At 34.3% G+C, this 17,545-nt stretch overlaps 1 protein-coding gene across 1 annotated transcript in view; it reads left to right on the forward strand.

The window, feature by feature from the left end:
* Window positions 1-17,545, forward strand: part of CSMD3 (CUB and Sushi multiple domains 3) — a 1,236,222-nt gene that overhangs the window by 490,514 nt on the left and 728,163 nt on the right. The window contains exon 10 of the mRNA XM_049773958.1: window positions 15,378-15,502. Coding sequence (XP_049629915.1) covers window positions 15,378-15,502 — 125 coding nt within the window. The remainder of the gene's footprint in view (window positions 1-15,377; window positions 15,503-17,545) is intronic.

Genomic DNA, 17,545 nt, shown 5'->3' on the forward strand with positions numbered 1-17,545 from the left:
TGTTTCCTAACAAAGTACCTAGAATAAAGACTCAATATATAAAGTTACTTCACTCATTAAAAAATTCATTTTATTATATTTCTTTCAGTTTATACTATTAAAATATTTGAAACATATGAATGTGTTTTATCCCCATATCGTTCAGTTTAGTCATTTTATATCTTCCTTTTCATTTATTCTTTTCTGTTCTCATTACCTTATTTTAAGCTCTTAAAACTTGTCACATGTAGAATAGCAATATTTTTCTTCTTTATTTATTTCCCAAGGAATCAAAACTTTATTTTACAAAAGACATCAGTGCTTCAGTGTTCATTGCAACACTATGCATAAAAGCCAGAATATAAAAACAACTCAAGTGTACAATAACAAAAAACTAGAGATTGGCATTATTGTATATACAGTCTACGTATTTGTATATGATGTGCATATATACAGACAGTGGAACATGACTAAGAAATAAGAAAAGCTGGAAACATGAAACTCGCCACCACATGGATGGAAATGTAGAAGCTTAGCAATGAAATATTAAAGGGCAAAGACAACAGAATCTGAAATCTGGCCTGCAGAATCCCCAAATAGTTATGTGATCAGACTCAAAAAGTCTGTTTTGAGTAGATATTATCTTTTTCCTCAATTTCACTATTTGACACGTATGAATGAAATTATTTGCTATTTTTCTTTCTAAGGATGTTTTATTTTACATAGAGTGACCCATATCACTAATCTATATCTAAATATACTTTCTAATATGTACTTATTATAAAATGTCTTAATCTAGTCATCTGCTATGACAGTCCTGTCATTGTTTCCAGGTTTTGGCTATTGTGAGCAAATATGCAAAGAGCATAGTTACACAGGTTTTTCCTTAAATTAGTGTGCTTGCGGGGGCGGTGTGGTGGCACTAGAGGTAAGGTGTCTGCCTTGCCAGTGCTAGCCTAGGGCGGATCATGGTTCGATCCCCCGGCGTCCCATATCATCCCCCAAGCCAGGACCGACTTCTGAGTGTTAAGCCAGAAGTAACCTCTGAGCGTCACAGGGTGTGACCCCCCAAAAAAAAAAACAAACGTAAAACAAAACAAAACAAAAAAAAATTAGTGTGCTTGTGTTTGTTGTGTTTTCCTGTGTATAAGTATATAGATACTTAGGTTTGAAATTGCTCAGTTAGATGATCTAGTTTCATTTTTCAGGGATTTGCCACTTTTTCAACAACCATACTAAGTGACAACAGGTTAATATCTCAAATACACAAAGAAACTCAAGAGAAGAAATAACTCAATTAGAACATAGCAAAAGGGCCTAGCACGCTTCACAAAAAATATGTAGAGATAATCAAGGCACATAAATAATTGAATTACCATATATTAAAATGAAAAATTGAACTTGAGGACCAAAATAGATCACCTCATATTTGTAAGTTTATGCTTAAATCTAAAGGGTCTTTATTGGAACTGATGAAAGATCAAATGATAGTACATGTGCTTAGCATATGGAAGGCCCTGATTTTTATCTGGATCACTCTTCTTGCAGAGTCCCATCAGGTGACACTCTGTTGGCCTCAAAGTAAATTGGAGTTTGTCCTAGGTGATCTCTGCTTTCGGCAAGCTGTAACTGGCAGATTAGAGCATAAAATATGCAGGGAATAACCTTATTTAAAACATATTTTGGTCTTTATTTGAAATACTAATTTAGCTTGGTTCTAATGATATATCCCTATAAAAAAAAGTCTCTAGCACAGGACTGGGATTGTTATGCCTTTAATTAAATGACTGTGAACATAACTGGCTCACTGTAATTAAAGGAAGGCATCCCTTGAGTGTCATTTTCCCAGAGAGCCCTTCTCTGCCCACTGAGAGTTAAATCTTACTCAGGTCCTCATTCATATAACTTCTAAATACTATTTGTAATCAGATATGTTTATATGTGTTTATTAACTCTATGCTGATCGGTGACCTGATTATCTTGAGCTATTTTGATAACTTTCCAGATCTGCTGTCAAATTTCCTAGACCTTTTAATGACTTTTATACAGTAGATATTAGCATTAAAAGAAAATCAGTTACTCAGGATTTATGCAAGGTTAGATTTTTTTTTTTTTTTTGTGCTTCTTTTGATGGCTCTCAGTTCTGGGTTTTCTTTTTTTTTTTTTTTTTTTTTTTTGGTTTTTGGGCCACACCCGTTTGACACTCAGGGATTACTCCTGGCTATGCCCTCAGAAATCGCCCCTGGCTTGAGGGGACCATATGGGACTTCGGGGGATTGAACCACGGTCTGTCCTACACTAGCACTTGCAAGGTAGACACCTTACCTCTAGCACCATCTTCCCGGTTCCAGTTCTGGGTTTTCATATATTTTCTTAAATGCATGTATATATTTTAGCTAAAATTTCACCTCCAGTTATCCAGAAGATATCTCCAATTAGGATAAGGTTCCACGTAACTCAAACACACTTTAAAAAATGCTGATATACAAACCTCATATGGTATAATTAGAATTTAAAGTGTATTTTAATACAATTTATAACATTTTAGCACAAGGCCTCAGTTGTTTTAAAATATAGGGTACTTGGCATCTTTTTTTCCAGCCACACAGCCAAAAGTAGAAAACAAACATCTCTGTTTACTAAATTTCATTTTTCTTATCAAAGTATATTCTAACAATGTATGGTATTATTATGCACCAACTAATTTTTCAAACCTTGAAATCAGATTGGATACCACCACCCTGATATATCTTCCTATGTATAATGCTATGGTATTTGATTTTTATCACACTAACTCCCACATTTCAGTTTCACAAATATATGATGTTTTAGGAAGAAAATATACTTATACAATTTTTTTACTGTGAACTATCTCAAAGCTGTAAATTTGCACAAAACGTGATAATGTTTTGTTTCCTTTCAGAAACATACAGTCTCCCACAGGCTTTCCTTAGCAACTTCAGTTCCTCAAGGAAGTTTGGAACTGCAATTTTATTTAGTAAGGAAAGGATAAAAAGTATAAAACACAATAGATCCTGGTACCTTTGGGAGATGAGAATGGAAAGATTTTCTTCAGCTCTGTGATCAGTGAAATCAGCTACCATATAGGCAGGCAATGGTTCAGGGTTGGCCTTATGCAAAGCAAGCTTGCCCATTTTGTGTTTGGACCCACTAATAACAGCATTATTTTGTAATTTATTAACATCTATGAGTCTGTTATTCTCATCTATTTTCAGAGACCAGATAAACCAGAAAGCATGTTAAATTATATGGAGCCTACTATATAATATCTATATCTTAAACCTGCTCACATAATGCTAATTGTCACTTCCACATAATTGTCACATAGTAAATCCTGTTTATTATGCCAACTAGAGTATGTTCTGGATGTAGGAAATATAAGGATGAGTCACTCTTTCCCTGTAAGAGGTTGCAGTCTTCCACTTGCAGTGGCTAATCAAAGTTCTCTACCCTTCTATACCACATTGCTCCAGAATGGGTAATAATGTATTCTGGAATGATCCAGAGCTGGACTCTAATGTGCTCACTCAGTTTTAACTGGGGTGAAGGACTTTCTGGTAATTTATTTAAAGAAGGTAGTTTTTTTTCTTATGGCGGTTTTAAATAATCCCCTTTATCCTACTGCCTCTGAATCTTACTCTCTGAGAGATCAGTTTTTGTCACTGATGCTCTTATCTTTTATATTTCCTTAGTTTGAGATGTTCAACTCCAATGGCAAAACCATATTTAATCCTTCACTGGTTCATATTTTTGAATTAATTATGTCTAGCATATTGGGAGCCAATTTCACCATGAAAGAATTTGAAAATCTTCCAAGATTCTAACATAATTTTACTGTATCACTCTAAGGCTTATTTTCCAAATTTAAGTGAAACCTTTTAAAGGTAAAAGTTTGCTCATGCCATCTCCTTCCACAAAACTATTATATAAAATCTATACTGAATGGTGATATGGAGAACCACATTGTGGTCAACTCTATTTAAATTACCATAGTTTCATGCATTGTGATCCACTAACCTCATAATTGGTGGAAAAATAGAGCAGATATATGATGGATACAGGACTTCTGTAGTAATCTTGGCAGTAAATATCTAGTTCTTAGCAGAACTATAGTGAAAAAAAAAGAAATACTTATTATATTTTATACCTCCATAGAATGCTTAACAGTTACAATATTTTTTGTTTTGAGAAACCATAGTTCCATGATAAAATACAGACATACCACTTAGTATAGCACTATTATGTTTATTTTTGGAATATTTCTGTGTGTTATACAGGGAAGAAAAGTTTAATCAGCTCAAAATTGATCTGACAAGTTTTTTTTTTTAATTTTAGGTTTTGTTTTGCTTTGTTGTGGGTCCATATCTGTTGATAGTAAGGACTGACTCTGTGTTCTTAACTCAGGGATAGCTCCTGGCAGTCTCAAGGGACCGATGCCTGGGATCGAACCCAAGTTGCTGTGTGCAAGACAAGCACCCTACCTATAACACAAGCTGTACTATCACTGCACTTGTCATTCCAATCCTGACATGGCAATTTGTCATTCTATATTTCAGCCTCCTGTTTTGGATTTCAGAAATCGCTCTTAAATTTAAAACATGTTTTAGATTTTACTGGAAAGGTATTAGTTGCAGTGTATTTAATTAGTGTAATGTACTTTATTTTTGCACTACACTAATAGGAAATCTCTTGTAACACAACCATTTAGGTAAGAATAGTTCAAACTTTAAACATATTTGTCTTCAAAGGTCAACATTTTTCATTCATGGAGGAGCAAAACATAAAAAGATGACACATTAAAGTATATATTTTGGTACTTAGATAAAAATACAAGTTTATTTTTAGTATATTATAAGTAAATACATATTAATATTTTATTAATGTTATAGTGTTCATTTCTAATTATTCATAGTACTAATTTTTTTTCTTTTTGGGCCACACCTGGTAATGCTCAGGGGTTACTCCTGGCTATGTGTTCAGAAATCGCTCCTGGCTTGAGGGACCATATGGAATGCCAGGGATCGAACCAAGGTCCGTCCTGAACTGGCAGCATGCAAGGCAAATGTCCTACTGCTGTGCTATCACTCTGGCCCCATAGTACTGATTTTTAAAAATAATTGATTATTAATATTCTTTGTATAAGTGCCATATTCATACTATGAGTACCTTTATGTTTGTATTAGTTTCTTACGCTATTATAAATCACAATGTTCACAAAGTTAGATTCCTTATAGAGCTTCAATTATAATGTAAAACGTATGTGCAGAGCAATAGTTGAATATCTTTAATAAATCACTGTCATAAAATACAATATGAAATAGAGAATATTTGGTATACAGTATGCATAAAATTAAAATAAACTATTATGTATAGACATTTTCTCATAATCTGCATAATAAAAGTATACTAACATGATTTTAAATAAAAAATAAATCATTATTTTTTATAAGTGAACTTAACTTTAAGTCTTGCGACATTACGAGTTAAACTAGCAAGATTCTTGAGAATTCTGGAGTGAAATTCAGTTGAACTTTTTGAAGCCCGAAGGTATAGAATTTTGAATTGTTCATTATGTTTGGTTTTAGTTTATATAGTGAAGTGTGAGTTAGTTTAACAAAAGGAACGAAGAATGCTTCAGATTAAAAGTGCTTGATTAAATAGCATTAAGAATTTTAAACTACAGGTATATTTTGCAGAAAAGTTCTGTTCATGGAAAAGGCTGATATTTTAATATTCTCTTTAAACTTTGTTTCTTTGGGAATTTAGGGTTCCTGCATTTGGCTGGAGGAGGTCAGGAAAACAAAAGTTTTGTAATCTTGTCTCTTTTTTTTCTTTTCTACAAACTAAGAATCCAGAGATGTTACCCTTCCCCCAACTTCCTGCCTATCTCACCTAGAGAGGGAGACCCTCCCATAGCAGGGAGGAGTCTGTGGTTGGTCGTTTAAGAGGTTGCGTGGGGGTAGGGATAGAGAGATGCAGCATTGTAGAGAATGGTACACAGGTTGGGTGCAGAGAGACTGTTTAGTTTAGAAGCCCTGTGAGATAGAAGCACATGGCAATTAGGGCCTTACTAATAAAACGTCATGTCTCCTGAAATCTGACTGCTGTGGATCATGTCTTCATCACCCTGATACCTATAGATCTGCTGTAGGGGCTGCAGATGCCTGACCGAGCCGAGAAAGGCTCCACCGCCATCTAGGACTTTATAATTAATGTTTAATACAACAATATAGTTCTTTAATTACTTAATAGATATTTTCAACCAAAGCCCATATCATTGTACTATTTTCCTATTCTTTTGTCTCTTTCTAAACAGTTAACTCTTTTGGAAAATTACTTTTTCTGAGATATTTGGGATATTTCTCCTTCTGAAATTGTTCAACTTTTTCAAACTATTGTGTTTTTCTATTTTGTTCTATACTGATGTCATCAAAGTATCAAGACCAGTGATGGCTAACCTTTTTGAGCCTGAGTGCCCAAACTGCCATTAAAAAAAAAATTCCTCAAAGTGCCAGCATGTCAATTAAACCTTAATAACAAGATTTTAGTACCTAAGAACTATAAATTTTATAAATTTATTAATTGCAGACCTTCCCGCGTGCCAGCTGCAAGGCCTTCGCGTGCCACAGCTGGCACGAGTGCCGTAGGTTCGCCATCGCTCTAGACCGTGTGATAAAATCATGAGGCTTATTCTCTAGACATAGCATTTAAGCTGAAGTAAATAGGAATTGTTGAGAGAAGCAGATAACCACTTCACATTTTCTCTATCTTAAAGTACACTTAAACCATGAGAAGCAATTATTTTTCAGTCTTATAAGTCACAAATTATCAATTGATTAAAATAAAAAAATACATGCAAATAATGGTTAAGTAGATTAATAGAATAGCAGTATCTTACAAATTGATTGAGCAACAAGACATTCTGTAGTGTTGGTTAGTCCAATTTCCAAATAAAGTTTTTAAATTAAACAAAATCAATTTTGTAAGAAAAGTAATAAAATAAACCAAAAAAAATCTCCATAGAAGAGGATACTACATTTTGAAGGTATGTTGTTTTGAATTTAATTCTCTTTTCATTTGGCATAAATTTCATTCTACTCAAACTCACCAGAAATAAATGACATTGATTTTATTCTAATAACATGAGAAATACACATGATTCCAGTGTACTTTATTCTTTAAAGAAATAATATTTTGTTATTACTTGAAAATCTTTTAAAACATCAAAAGAATGTCAATAAAATATATAATTTAAGCTGCAATTTGAAAAATCTTAAAACTTTATATTTAAGGGCCCAAGTGATAGCATAGTGGTAGAGCATTTGCCTTGCACCTGGCTCACCCAAGACAGATGTGGGTTTGTTTCCAGATTTCCCATGTAGACCCTGAGCCAGAAGGGATTTCTGAGTGCATAGCTAGGAGTAACTTACCTTTGAGCGTCACTGGGTGTGGCTCAAAAACAAACAAACAAACAAACAAACACACAAGAACACAATACAAAAACCCCTTCTTCACACCTATATTTATTGCAGCACTATTCACAATAGCCAGGCTCTGGAAACAACCAAGATACCCTTCAACAGACGAATGGCTAAAGAAACGGTGGTACATATACACAATGGAATATTATGCAGCTGTCAGGAGAGATGAAGTCATGAAATTTTTCTATACATGGATGTACATGGAATCTATCATGCTGAGTGAAATAAGTCAGAGGGAGAGAGAGAGACACGCAGAATAGTCTCACTCATCTATGGGTTTTAAGAAAAATAACAGTCACTTTTGCAACAATTCTCAGAGACAATGAGAGGAGGGCTAGAACTTCCAGCTCACTTCATGAAGCTCACCACAAAGAGTGGTGAATGAAATTATAGAAATAACTACACTGAGAACTACCATAATCATGTGAATGAATGAGGGATCTGGAAAGCCTGTCTAGAGTACAGGTGGGGGTGGGGTGGGATGGAGGGAGATTTGGGACATTGGTGGTGGGAATGTTGCACTGGTGAAGGGGGTGTTCTTTACATGACTGAAACCTAATCACAATCATATATGTAATCAAGATGTTTAAATAAAGAATAAAAGTTAAAAACAAACAAACAATCCCAATATATTCAATTCCAATCAAGAGTCATCTCACTCCAGCTAGATATGCTATCAAGAGATATGCTTTCAAGAGAAAGATAACATAAAAAAAAAGAGAGAAAGATAACATATAACAAATACTGCTAAGGATGTGGAGGAAATGACTCCCTGTGCATAAATAATATGAGTACAAATTGCCATTTACAAATTTTAAAAAAGTGTTGTTTATATTGCTTTAAAAGTTTAAATCCTTTTCTGGAAATATACTAAAAAAAGAGAGACAACTCAAAATGTTATCTATGCCTTCATGTTCAGAGAAGTATTAATCACAATTACCAAATTATAGAAGCTGATTGAATATTCATTCATAAGTAAAGTTGTGATACTAAAATCTGGAAGGTTATGTTTCATCTAATTTACATATGAGATAAGAGTGATGGACTTTTTGTTTGTTTCTGTTTGGGGGTCATTCCATCGTGGTGCTCATGGCTAACCCTTTTCCAGTACTCAGGAATCACTCAAAACTGTCCTCAGCAGACTATATGTGGTATCAGGAATCAGTATTGGGTCATCTAGTGCAAGACAAGGGGAAGTGCCTTCCCCTCTGTACTGTTTCTGTGAGCTAGGAACAATGTTATAGTTAGGTTAAAACAAATATCTGGTTGTATGTGGTATAAATTACTGAACAGTGATCAAGCCTATTTTGGCTCCATGTAGGGCAAGAACTTTGAAATCTCTCCAACCGTTAGAGTAATTTTATATATTTAGATATTATGAAATGAAATAGCATTTTATGAAATGAAATTTTTGTATAATTAAACATATATATAATGCTTTCTAGATTTCTTGGGACTTTATCTCTTGTTTTCTCTGATCCAACTATCCTCATTTGATTTCTTTATATCTATGTTTGAAAATAATTACCTATTTATATGAATAAAATTATCTTAGCTATTGGGTTAATATAGAAAATATATTATTTTGAAAAATAGCATATATAGAATTAAATTATATAATATAATATTTGCTATATATAGTATATATTTAATATTTAAGTATATTAAATATATATGCTATGTATAACAAATATTAATTTAAATATTAAATATATATGCTATATATAGTATAAATAATATAATTTTAATGATAAATTATATATAATTAAAGATTTATTTAGAGGTTGGAGTGGTGGCACAGCAGAAGGGCGTTTGCATTACACTTGACTGACTTTAAACAGACTTCAGTTTGATCCCCTGGTGTCCATATGGTCCCCCAAGCCATGAGCGATTTCTGAGCACATAGCTAGGAGTAACCCCTGAGCATCACCATATGTGACCCCCCAAAAAAAGATTTATTTAATGGTGTGCTTTTACAACATCAGCTATTGATTCTTGATTTGCTTCTCTTGTAATTGTTCTGGTGGTATTTAGGGCTATCCCCGCATATTTTCATTCATTTTTCCATGTGCTCAAGGAAACATTCTGATTTGGGGGATAAAAATAAGAATTCCTGGGCCTGAGAGATAGCATAGCGGTAGGGTGTTTCCTTTGCATGCAGAAGGATGGTGATTTGAGTCCTGGAATCACATATGGTCCCCTGGAGCCTGCCAGAGGCAATTTCTGAGCATGGAGCCAGGAGTAGCCCCTGAACACTGCTGGATGTGACACAAAAACCCAAGCCCCCCCCCCAAAAAAAGAATTCCTGCCTTCAAATCATATACTCCAGCCTATTAAACATTTACCTGGCCCTAGTTTTTACACTAAGTATGTAAGTCAATGTAATCACTGTGAAGAACATTACATGAGTTACTATTTGGGGATGAAATGGGAACCAGAAATTGGATCTTAGTGTCAGCCACATATATGGCAAATATAGTGACTTTCCAACCCCTATACAAAAGTATATTATTGTGTGTGATAGTTTGATCATTTGCTACTGCCACCTTTTTGTTCTAACTTTTTAATGACTGTATTTACTTTATGAGTCCAAGATACAGTAGAATGTACATTATTCACTAAGCCCTAACTTATAAATCATATTTATCATTTGATAATAGCATGAAGAATAGCAGACTTATTCCTGTTTAAAACAAAAATTAGAACAGTTGGGATTTAAAAATGTCTCTGTCTCTTTGTGTTAAAATTTTTAGCATGGTTGTGTTGAAAGGGAAATGTTACAGGTGAGAATTAGGAGAGGCCATTATTGGCAATTTTGATCTGATGACTAAGTGCTCAAGTACCGCATTTATTCCTGCTGAATTCCCTTTTCAAATATAAGTCAGCTAATGTATGGTTATCTGAAAGGAATTAGCTCATAGACTTGTTTTTTGAAGAGCAAACGATAATACATAGTAGGCAGATTTGTTTGTTCCTTTTGCTTAATTTTGGAGTCACACTTGTCAGTGTTCAGGGAACCTTTGAAACCTTGCTTTCTGCATTCAAAGTAGGCACTCAGCCCTTTGTTATATTTATCTAGCCCTAATAGCCTATATAATATTGAATTCTAATCATAATCTATGATAAAACAGTGATATTAATATAATTAACAATTTATTTAATTAGTAAGGAAATCATAATAAAATTATGTTCACAATATTCCTATAGATAGTAAGGACTATAACTTACTATTAAAATGAAAACCAGCGGGGCTGGAGCAGTGGCTCAGTCGGTAAGGCGTTTGCCTTGCAGGAGCTAAGCTAGGACGGACCACGATTTGACCCCCAGTGTCCCAAATGGATCCTCCACGCCAGGAGCGATGTCTGAGCGCATAGCCAGGAGGAACCTCTAAGCGTCTTGTGGCCCAAAAACCAAAAAAAAAAAAAAAAAAAGGAAAAGCACGGCAGGCAATAGCACATAGGTAGGGTGCTTTCCCTGCACACGGCTTTCCCAGGACGGCCTGGGTTTATCCTGGCATCCCATGTGGTCCCCCAAGTCAGGAGCAATTTCTGAGTGCCAGGAGTAACCCCTGAGCATCACCGGGTGTGACCCAAAAAAACAAAACACAAACAAAAAATCAAAATCATTTTTTGTTTTACTATCAATTCATAACCATTGCTTCCTTAATACAAATGACCACCATATCTGCACAAGAACTGCAACATCTTGTTAAAGTCTATTGCCTTGCTTTTGCCTCTTTAAAGTTTAATCTATATTCAACCACCAGTATGTTCACTTTATAATATAAAGCAGAATGTCATTACTTGGGTTCACAGTTCTACAATAACACCCAATTATCTCAAAGTTTAAAATCCTTTCCATGACCAACACATTTATAAATAATCTTCCTCCAGTCCCTAATTGGTCCTTTAACTTAATTTCATACCACTGTCTCCTTCATTTTCTCAGTTCTAATGACATTAATTTCCTTTGTTGTTTCAGGAACCAAATGTGTCAGGTGGTGGAAAGATGAGTGCCTGAATATTATAAATAATTCTAATGGCTGAAAGTACACAAGAATTGTTTTTAACTAATTATAGGACTCTAATATATCTAGCTAGGCCAAATGGACCAGAAATCTGCATTAGTCGTCACTTTATCTTATAGTTATTATTATATTATGATTCGTAGGGCAAAGATTCAGAAATGACCTCTAAAATTATTATGATTATAACAAAATGGCTATTTTAAGTGTATTGCTCTGGCTCTGAATATAATGAATAAATATTAGAAGATTTAATATGTATAATCATGATTTGTATTGCCATTCTAAAAGACTATGGAATAGATATTATATGGTATGGAATAGATATTATAGGAAATAAAACATTTTTCTTGAATGTGGCAGTCTCTTATTCAATTCCTGTTACCACATTTGATCCCCAAATGAGTAATAAAGAAGATTGTTATGGATGTTATTTTATGAAAGATTGATGTGAGTCAAGAGCAGAGAAAGAAACCAACACAATAATGCAAAGAACTATTGGCAAAATGATGAGAACTTGGGACAGAGTTCAAGGGTTATTATGTGGCAAAATCTAGTAGTTCAGGATTGTTCATGTTGCAAAATTCATCAGAGTCACAAGAAGAAATGATACCTATGATCTTGATACCTAAGATCATAGCAAAGAATAAACCCTCAGCTTGGAGTCTACAAAATAATCAAGTGTGGCCCAAAAGTCACAAAAAGAAAATAGCAAAGAAATCATTTTGGTTGGACTCAGACTCGTAACACTGGCAATGAGAAATAAGAAAAACCTACCAGTAACCTACCAGTCTTAGTTTAGAAGTATTGCAAATAATGTTTGTTCAGTGTTGGGAATGTGAAAGGTCAGATGGAAAAGTAAGTCAAGACTGACTACGTGAAGTTTGGACTTCTCATAGGAGGGTCTTGTTTACATTATTTGTTTTGTTTGTTTTTGTTTTGTTCGGGGGTAAACCCAGCAGTGCTCAGGGATTACTCCTGGCTCTTTGCTAAGGAATCACTCCTGGCAGGCTCCGGGGACCACATGGGATACTGGGGATAAAACTTAAGGTTGGTCCTGGTTGAACACATGCAAGGCAATTGCCCTACCCATAGTACTATAGTTACAGCCCCTTTTTGTATATTTTATTAAAATGGAGTCATAAAATAAATAGATGAATGAACTTTAAGTAATTTATTTTAGTTCTTCTACCTATACAGCAGTTCAGATTAAACTTGGTGTCATAAAAAAATTAAGAGTGATAAAGATAATCAATTTCCATATTACATGTATTTTAATTTATATCAATTTTTATATATATCTATGCATTTTCCTATGTATATTATAGTTAAACAAATTTCAAGAGTAATATAAAAGATAATGGATACAGAAGGGCCTATAATCTAATATTATTATATATCAACTTTTAATAAATTTGCCCAGCCACTCTTTGACCCAACTATTTTGTCTTTTTTTTTTTTTTTTAGTTTTGTATTTTGTTTTTGGGCCACACTGATGACTTTTAAGGGTGACTCCTGGCTCTGCACTCAGAAATCGCTTTTGGCACACTAGGGCGTACTACATGGGACCCCAGGGACTGAACCTGGATTTGTCCTGGGTAAGCCATGTGCAAGCCAAATGCACTACCACTGTGTTATTGTTCAGGCCCTATTTTGTCATTTTTATCGCAAACCAAAAGTTGGAAAATTTTCTTCTTTAAATAGGAAATATCCTTTGCTTTATTAGTCAATATATAATTGTTACAGCTGCTTAACTCTGACATGGTACCATGAAACAATATAAAAACTTGGTAAATGAGTTTATAGCTATGTTAATGAAATTAATTTGAATTACAAAAATATTTATTTAAGAGGCCTGAGCGATAGCACAGCAGTAGGGTGCTTGCCTTGCATGCAGCTGATCTAGGACAGACCTTAGTTAGATTCGTGGTGTCCCATATGGTCCACCAAAACAAGAGCGACTTCTGAGCTCAGAGCCAGGAGTAACGACTGAGGGTTGCAGGGTGTGGCCCCAAAGTCAAAAGAAAAATTTAAGTAACTATTTTTTAATATACTTTATTTTATTTAAACACCTTGATTACATACATGATTGTGTTTGGGTTTCAGTCATGTAAAGAACACCACCCATCACCAGTGCAACGTTCCCATCACCAATGTCCCAAATCTCCCTCCTCCCCAATCGACCCCCGCCTGTACTCTAGACAGGCTTTCCATTTCCCTCATACATTCCCATTATTAGGACAGTTCAAAATGTAGTTATTTCTCTAACTAAACTCATCACTCTTTGTGGTGAGCTTCATGAGGTGAGCTGTAACTTCCAGCTCTTTTCTCTTTTGTATCTGAAAATTATTATTGCAAGAATGTTTTTCATTTTTCTTAAAACCTATAGATGAGTGAGACCATTCTGCATTTTTTTTCTCCCTCTCTCTCTCTGACTTATTTCACTCAGCATAATAGATTCCATGTACATCCATGTATAGGAAAATTTCATGACTTCATCTCTCCTGACAGCTGCATAATATTCCATTGTGTATATGTACCACAGTTTCTTTAGCCATTCATCTGTTGAAGGGCATCTTGGTTGTTTCCAGAGTCTTGCTATGGTAAATAGTGCTGCAATGAATTAAGTAACTATTTTTATATGTTGCCATTAAATGAAAAGATGGTGGGTAATTTGGCCTCTATCCAGAAACTTCCAGAAGTTATTTACTTCTTGGCCTGGACTCATGACACATTCCTAACTTAACGCTGAAAGATGTTTTGTCAAACAAAGAAAAATTGACTTGCCTTTTTTTGTGATGTGAGTTACTGTTTAAAATATTTTAATGGAATATAAATTATTTCAAAAATTAAAAAACAATTTAATTAGCCATAGAATTTGAGTTGTTCCAAATATATATGATTAATTATTTACTTCACTTTTTTTTTTTTGAGCCACACTCAAAAGTCTTAGGTCTTGAGGCCAGAGAGAGTGCAGAGAGAGTAGGGCATTTTCTTTAAACACAGTCAACCTGAGTTTGATTCTCGGCATTCTGTATGGTCCCATTAGCCTACCAGCTGTGATTTCTGAGTGCAGAGCCAGGAGTAACCCCTGAGCACAACAAAGTGTGGCCTAAAAATTTAAAATAAAAAGTGCTTAGTTTTGACTCCTAGCTCTGTGTTAAGGTCTTATAACACCTGTCTCTGTACTTAGGGAGCTCTCCTCATAGTGCTGTGGGTTAAATACACTGTTGACTGTATGCAAGGCAAATGCAAACCAGTAAAGTCTTTTTATTGCCTCACCTTTGAGCAAAGGAAATTGCAAATTTTAGTAGGATAAAATTAAAATGAATCTGGTGAAGGGAGTTTACATTTTATGACTGAAATTAGGTGTGTAATCATGGCGCTTAATAAAGATTATTAAGCAACCTATAGTATTCTGTTGTTTTAAATTTGCATGTGTATAGATATGTATTGAAATTGAGTATTATGGATCTATAATTGTATATATGAAGAAATGCACATAAAATAAATGCAAGAGAAGTATTGTAATATGTTACAATCATACATTCAAGGATTCATATCATAAATTTCACATTTAACTTTACACTTGCCACATACTTAGAATGATTAATTTCCTTGGTTTCTACAACAAACAAAATAATTAAACTTGGTGATATGTTTCTAGATCCCAGTTGAGGTGTTTATGATATAGACTTACAGTTTGTTGATGGCAGATTTATAAGGGGAATAAGACCTATATTTTGCTTTCCAAATATAAACATATGTTTGTCACTCTAGTACTTTTTTCTAATTAAGCATTGCCACTACAAATGGAGTATACTCACTTGTGTATGTTTCTAAACATATTTTAATTTTTCATTTATTTTCAGTCTTGGATCAACTGTCCAATTCTCTTGTGATGAAGATTATGTCCTGCAGGGAGCTAAAAGCATCACCTGTCAACGAATAGCAGAAGTTTTTGCTGCTTGGAGTGACCACAGGCCTGTGTGTAAAGGTAAAGAAACCTTTGAAATGGCTATGCTCCAAAACGTTTTAATATTTTATTTTATAAAGTGAGATTTTTGCAAGATGTTAAGTTGTCATGCAGTCATTAATAAAACCTTTAGATCAGGCATTTAATAGTCTGTCCCTGGGAACTGTAATGTATTAACTATTCAGCTAGGTTTCAAAGGTTTTTCCAATCTAATCATCAATTGTACCATTTGTAACATTATCTGTGCAATGCTCATTTTTCTGCTGTTTGTTGGTCTGTGTATATATATCACAAATTATTCTATTTTGGAGATTAGAATGCATAGAATGGAATTTTTTTTGTTTGCTTGTTTTGGGACTACACCTAGTGGTGCTAAAAACTTGTTCCTATCTCTGTGATCAAGAATAAGTACTGGCAGGCTTGGACAACTATCTGGTGGACTGGAGACAAATCACAGATCAGCTATATGGAAGGCACCATATTCATTATAATTTCTCTGTGGCTTTTCAACTTTTCTTTAACTGAATTATATCTCTTGTTGTAAAGTTTTTCTTTTCAGTCTGCTGGATGAAAGCAACATGTGTCCCTTAGTTGCATCATATAAATTAAGACCATTTAAAGTGGTTTCGTAGTATTTGTGTGAATAACAATTGCAGGTCAGGTTTATTCCTACCACCTTTCTGTGAATTAAATATTTTCATATAAACTAGGTGAGATTTTTCCCTCAATTCTTTGTAAACTATGTTTGCATATTGATAATATTTCCTGATCGGTAGCCTTTTGAGTGCATCGTCTTTGTATGTTTGTTGATTGATTTTGTGGTCACAGCCTGGCTGTGCTCAAAGCTAGCTCCTAGTTCTGTGATCAGGGATCACTCCTACTGGTGACAGGGAATCATGTGTGTCACTTGATATCAAGCCCAACTGGATCATAAGAAAGAAAGGCACCTTATCCACTGTACTAACTTTGCAGCTTCTGTTTTGGTTTTTAATAATGACATCTCTGCAATTTTGTGTCAATGTCTTCTCTCTCAAGGAATATTTACAGGTTATACACCTAGATTTTTCTCAGATAGAGCAATTATGATATTATGGGAATAGTGGCATGGACAAATTTGATAACTATTCTGAAGGAGAAAAAAAAGACAGAATGGTTGATAACTGACAAAATATGCTAAGAAACAAAACAGTGCCAAGAAAGACTAAAAGATGGTGGTCAAGTCTTTGAGGCTTAAAATATTTTGGTCCACACCCACTGTGCTCAGCATTAATTTCTGGTGGTACTCTGGAGACAGTTTGTGGTTCATAATGAAATCTGGGTCAGCTGCATAGAAAGCCAGCACCCTCACTACTGCACTCTCTGTCCAGAAGTTGAAAGAATATTAAATAGAACTAGTTGCAAAGTCAAATTATGTGGGAGATTTTCTATTGCTACTACAGTATTGCTATCATTGGCTCCATTTATAAGTTCTCATCAAGTGCCAGAAAGTGTACTAATAACTGCATGTATTTTGACTCATTTAAAATCCATTACAATCCTGAGGGTATTATTATCTCTTTTTAGCATAGAGGAATAAGGCAGAAACAGACCCAGTAATGATTCCAAGTTCAAAGGTCTGGAACATGACAATATTCTCAAGAACATCTTCTTCAAAGGGGAAAAAAGCCAGAAACTGAAACTTTAAGATAAGAAAATAATAAAAAGGGTAAAATAGGTATATTTCAGTCACTTGACAGTGGCAACCCTTTCAAGAAATATAGTTTAAATCTTTTTCAGGTTCAAACAAAAATATACTGCCATGAGTAAATATTTATTCATTACATTTCTTCTCTTCACAGGCTTATGAAAACGCATATTGTGCTGTTTCATAATAGTGCAAAAACTTTAAAAATGACTCGAAAACTAATAATAAGTGGAAAATGTGGCAAAATAGCTATATGATTGTAGTATATGAAACTGTGAATTTTTTTAATAACAGTCTGTACAATCTTTTACTTTAGTTTCCAAGTGAACCTGGAAAGTTGATGATAACCATAAGAGATTAAAAATAAGTCAATGACATAT

Source organism: Suncus etruscus, chromosome 5 (genome assembly GCF_024139225.1).
Source record: "Suncus etruscus isolate mSunEtr1 chromosome 5, mSunEtr1.pri.cur, whole genome shotgun sequence".
Lineage (NCBI taxonomy): Eukaryota > Metazoa > Chordata > Mammalia > Eulipotyphla > Soricidae > Suncus > Suncus etruscus.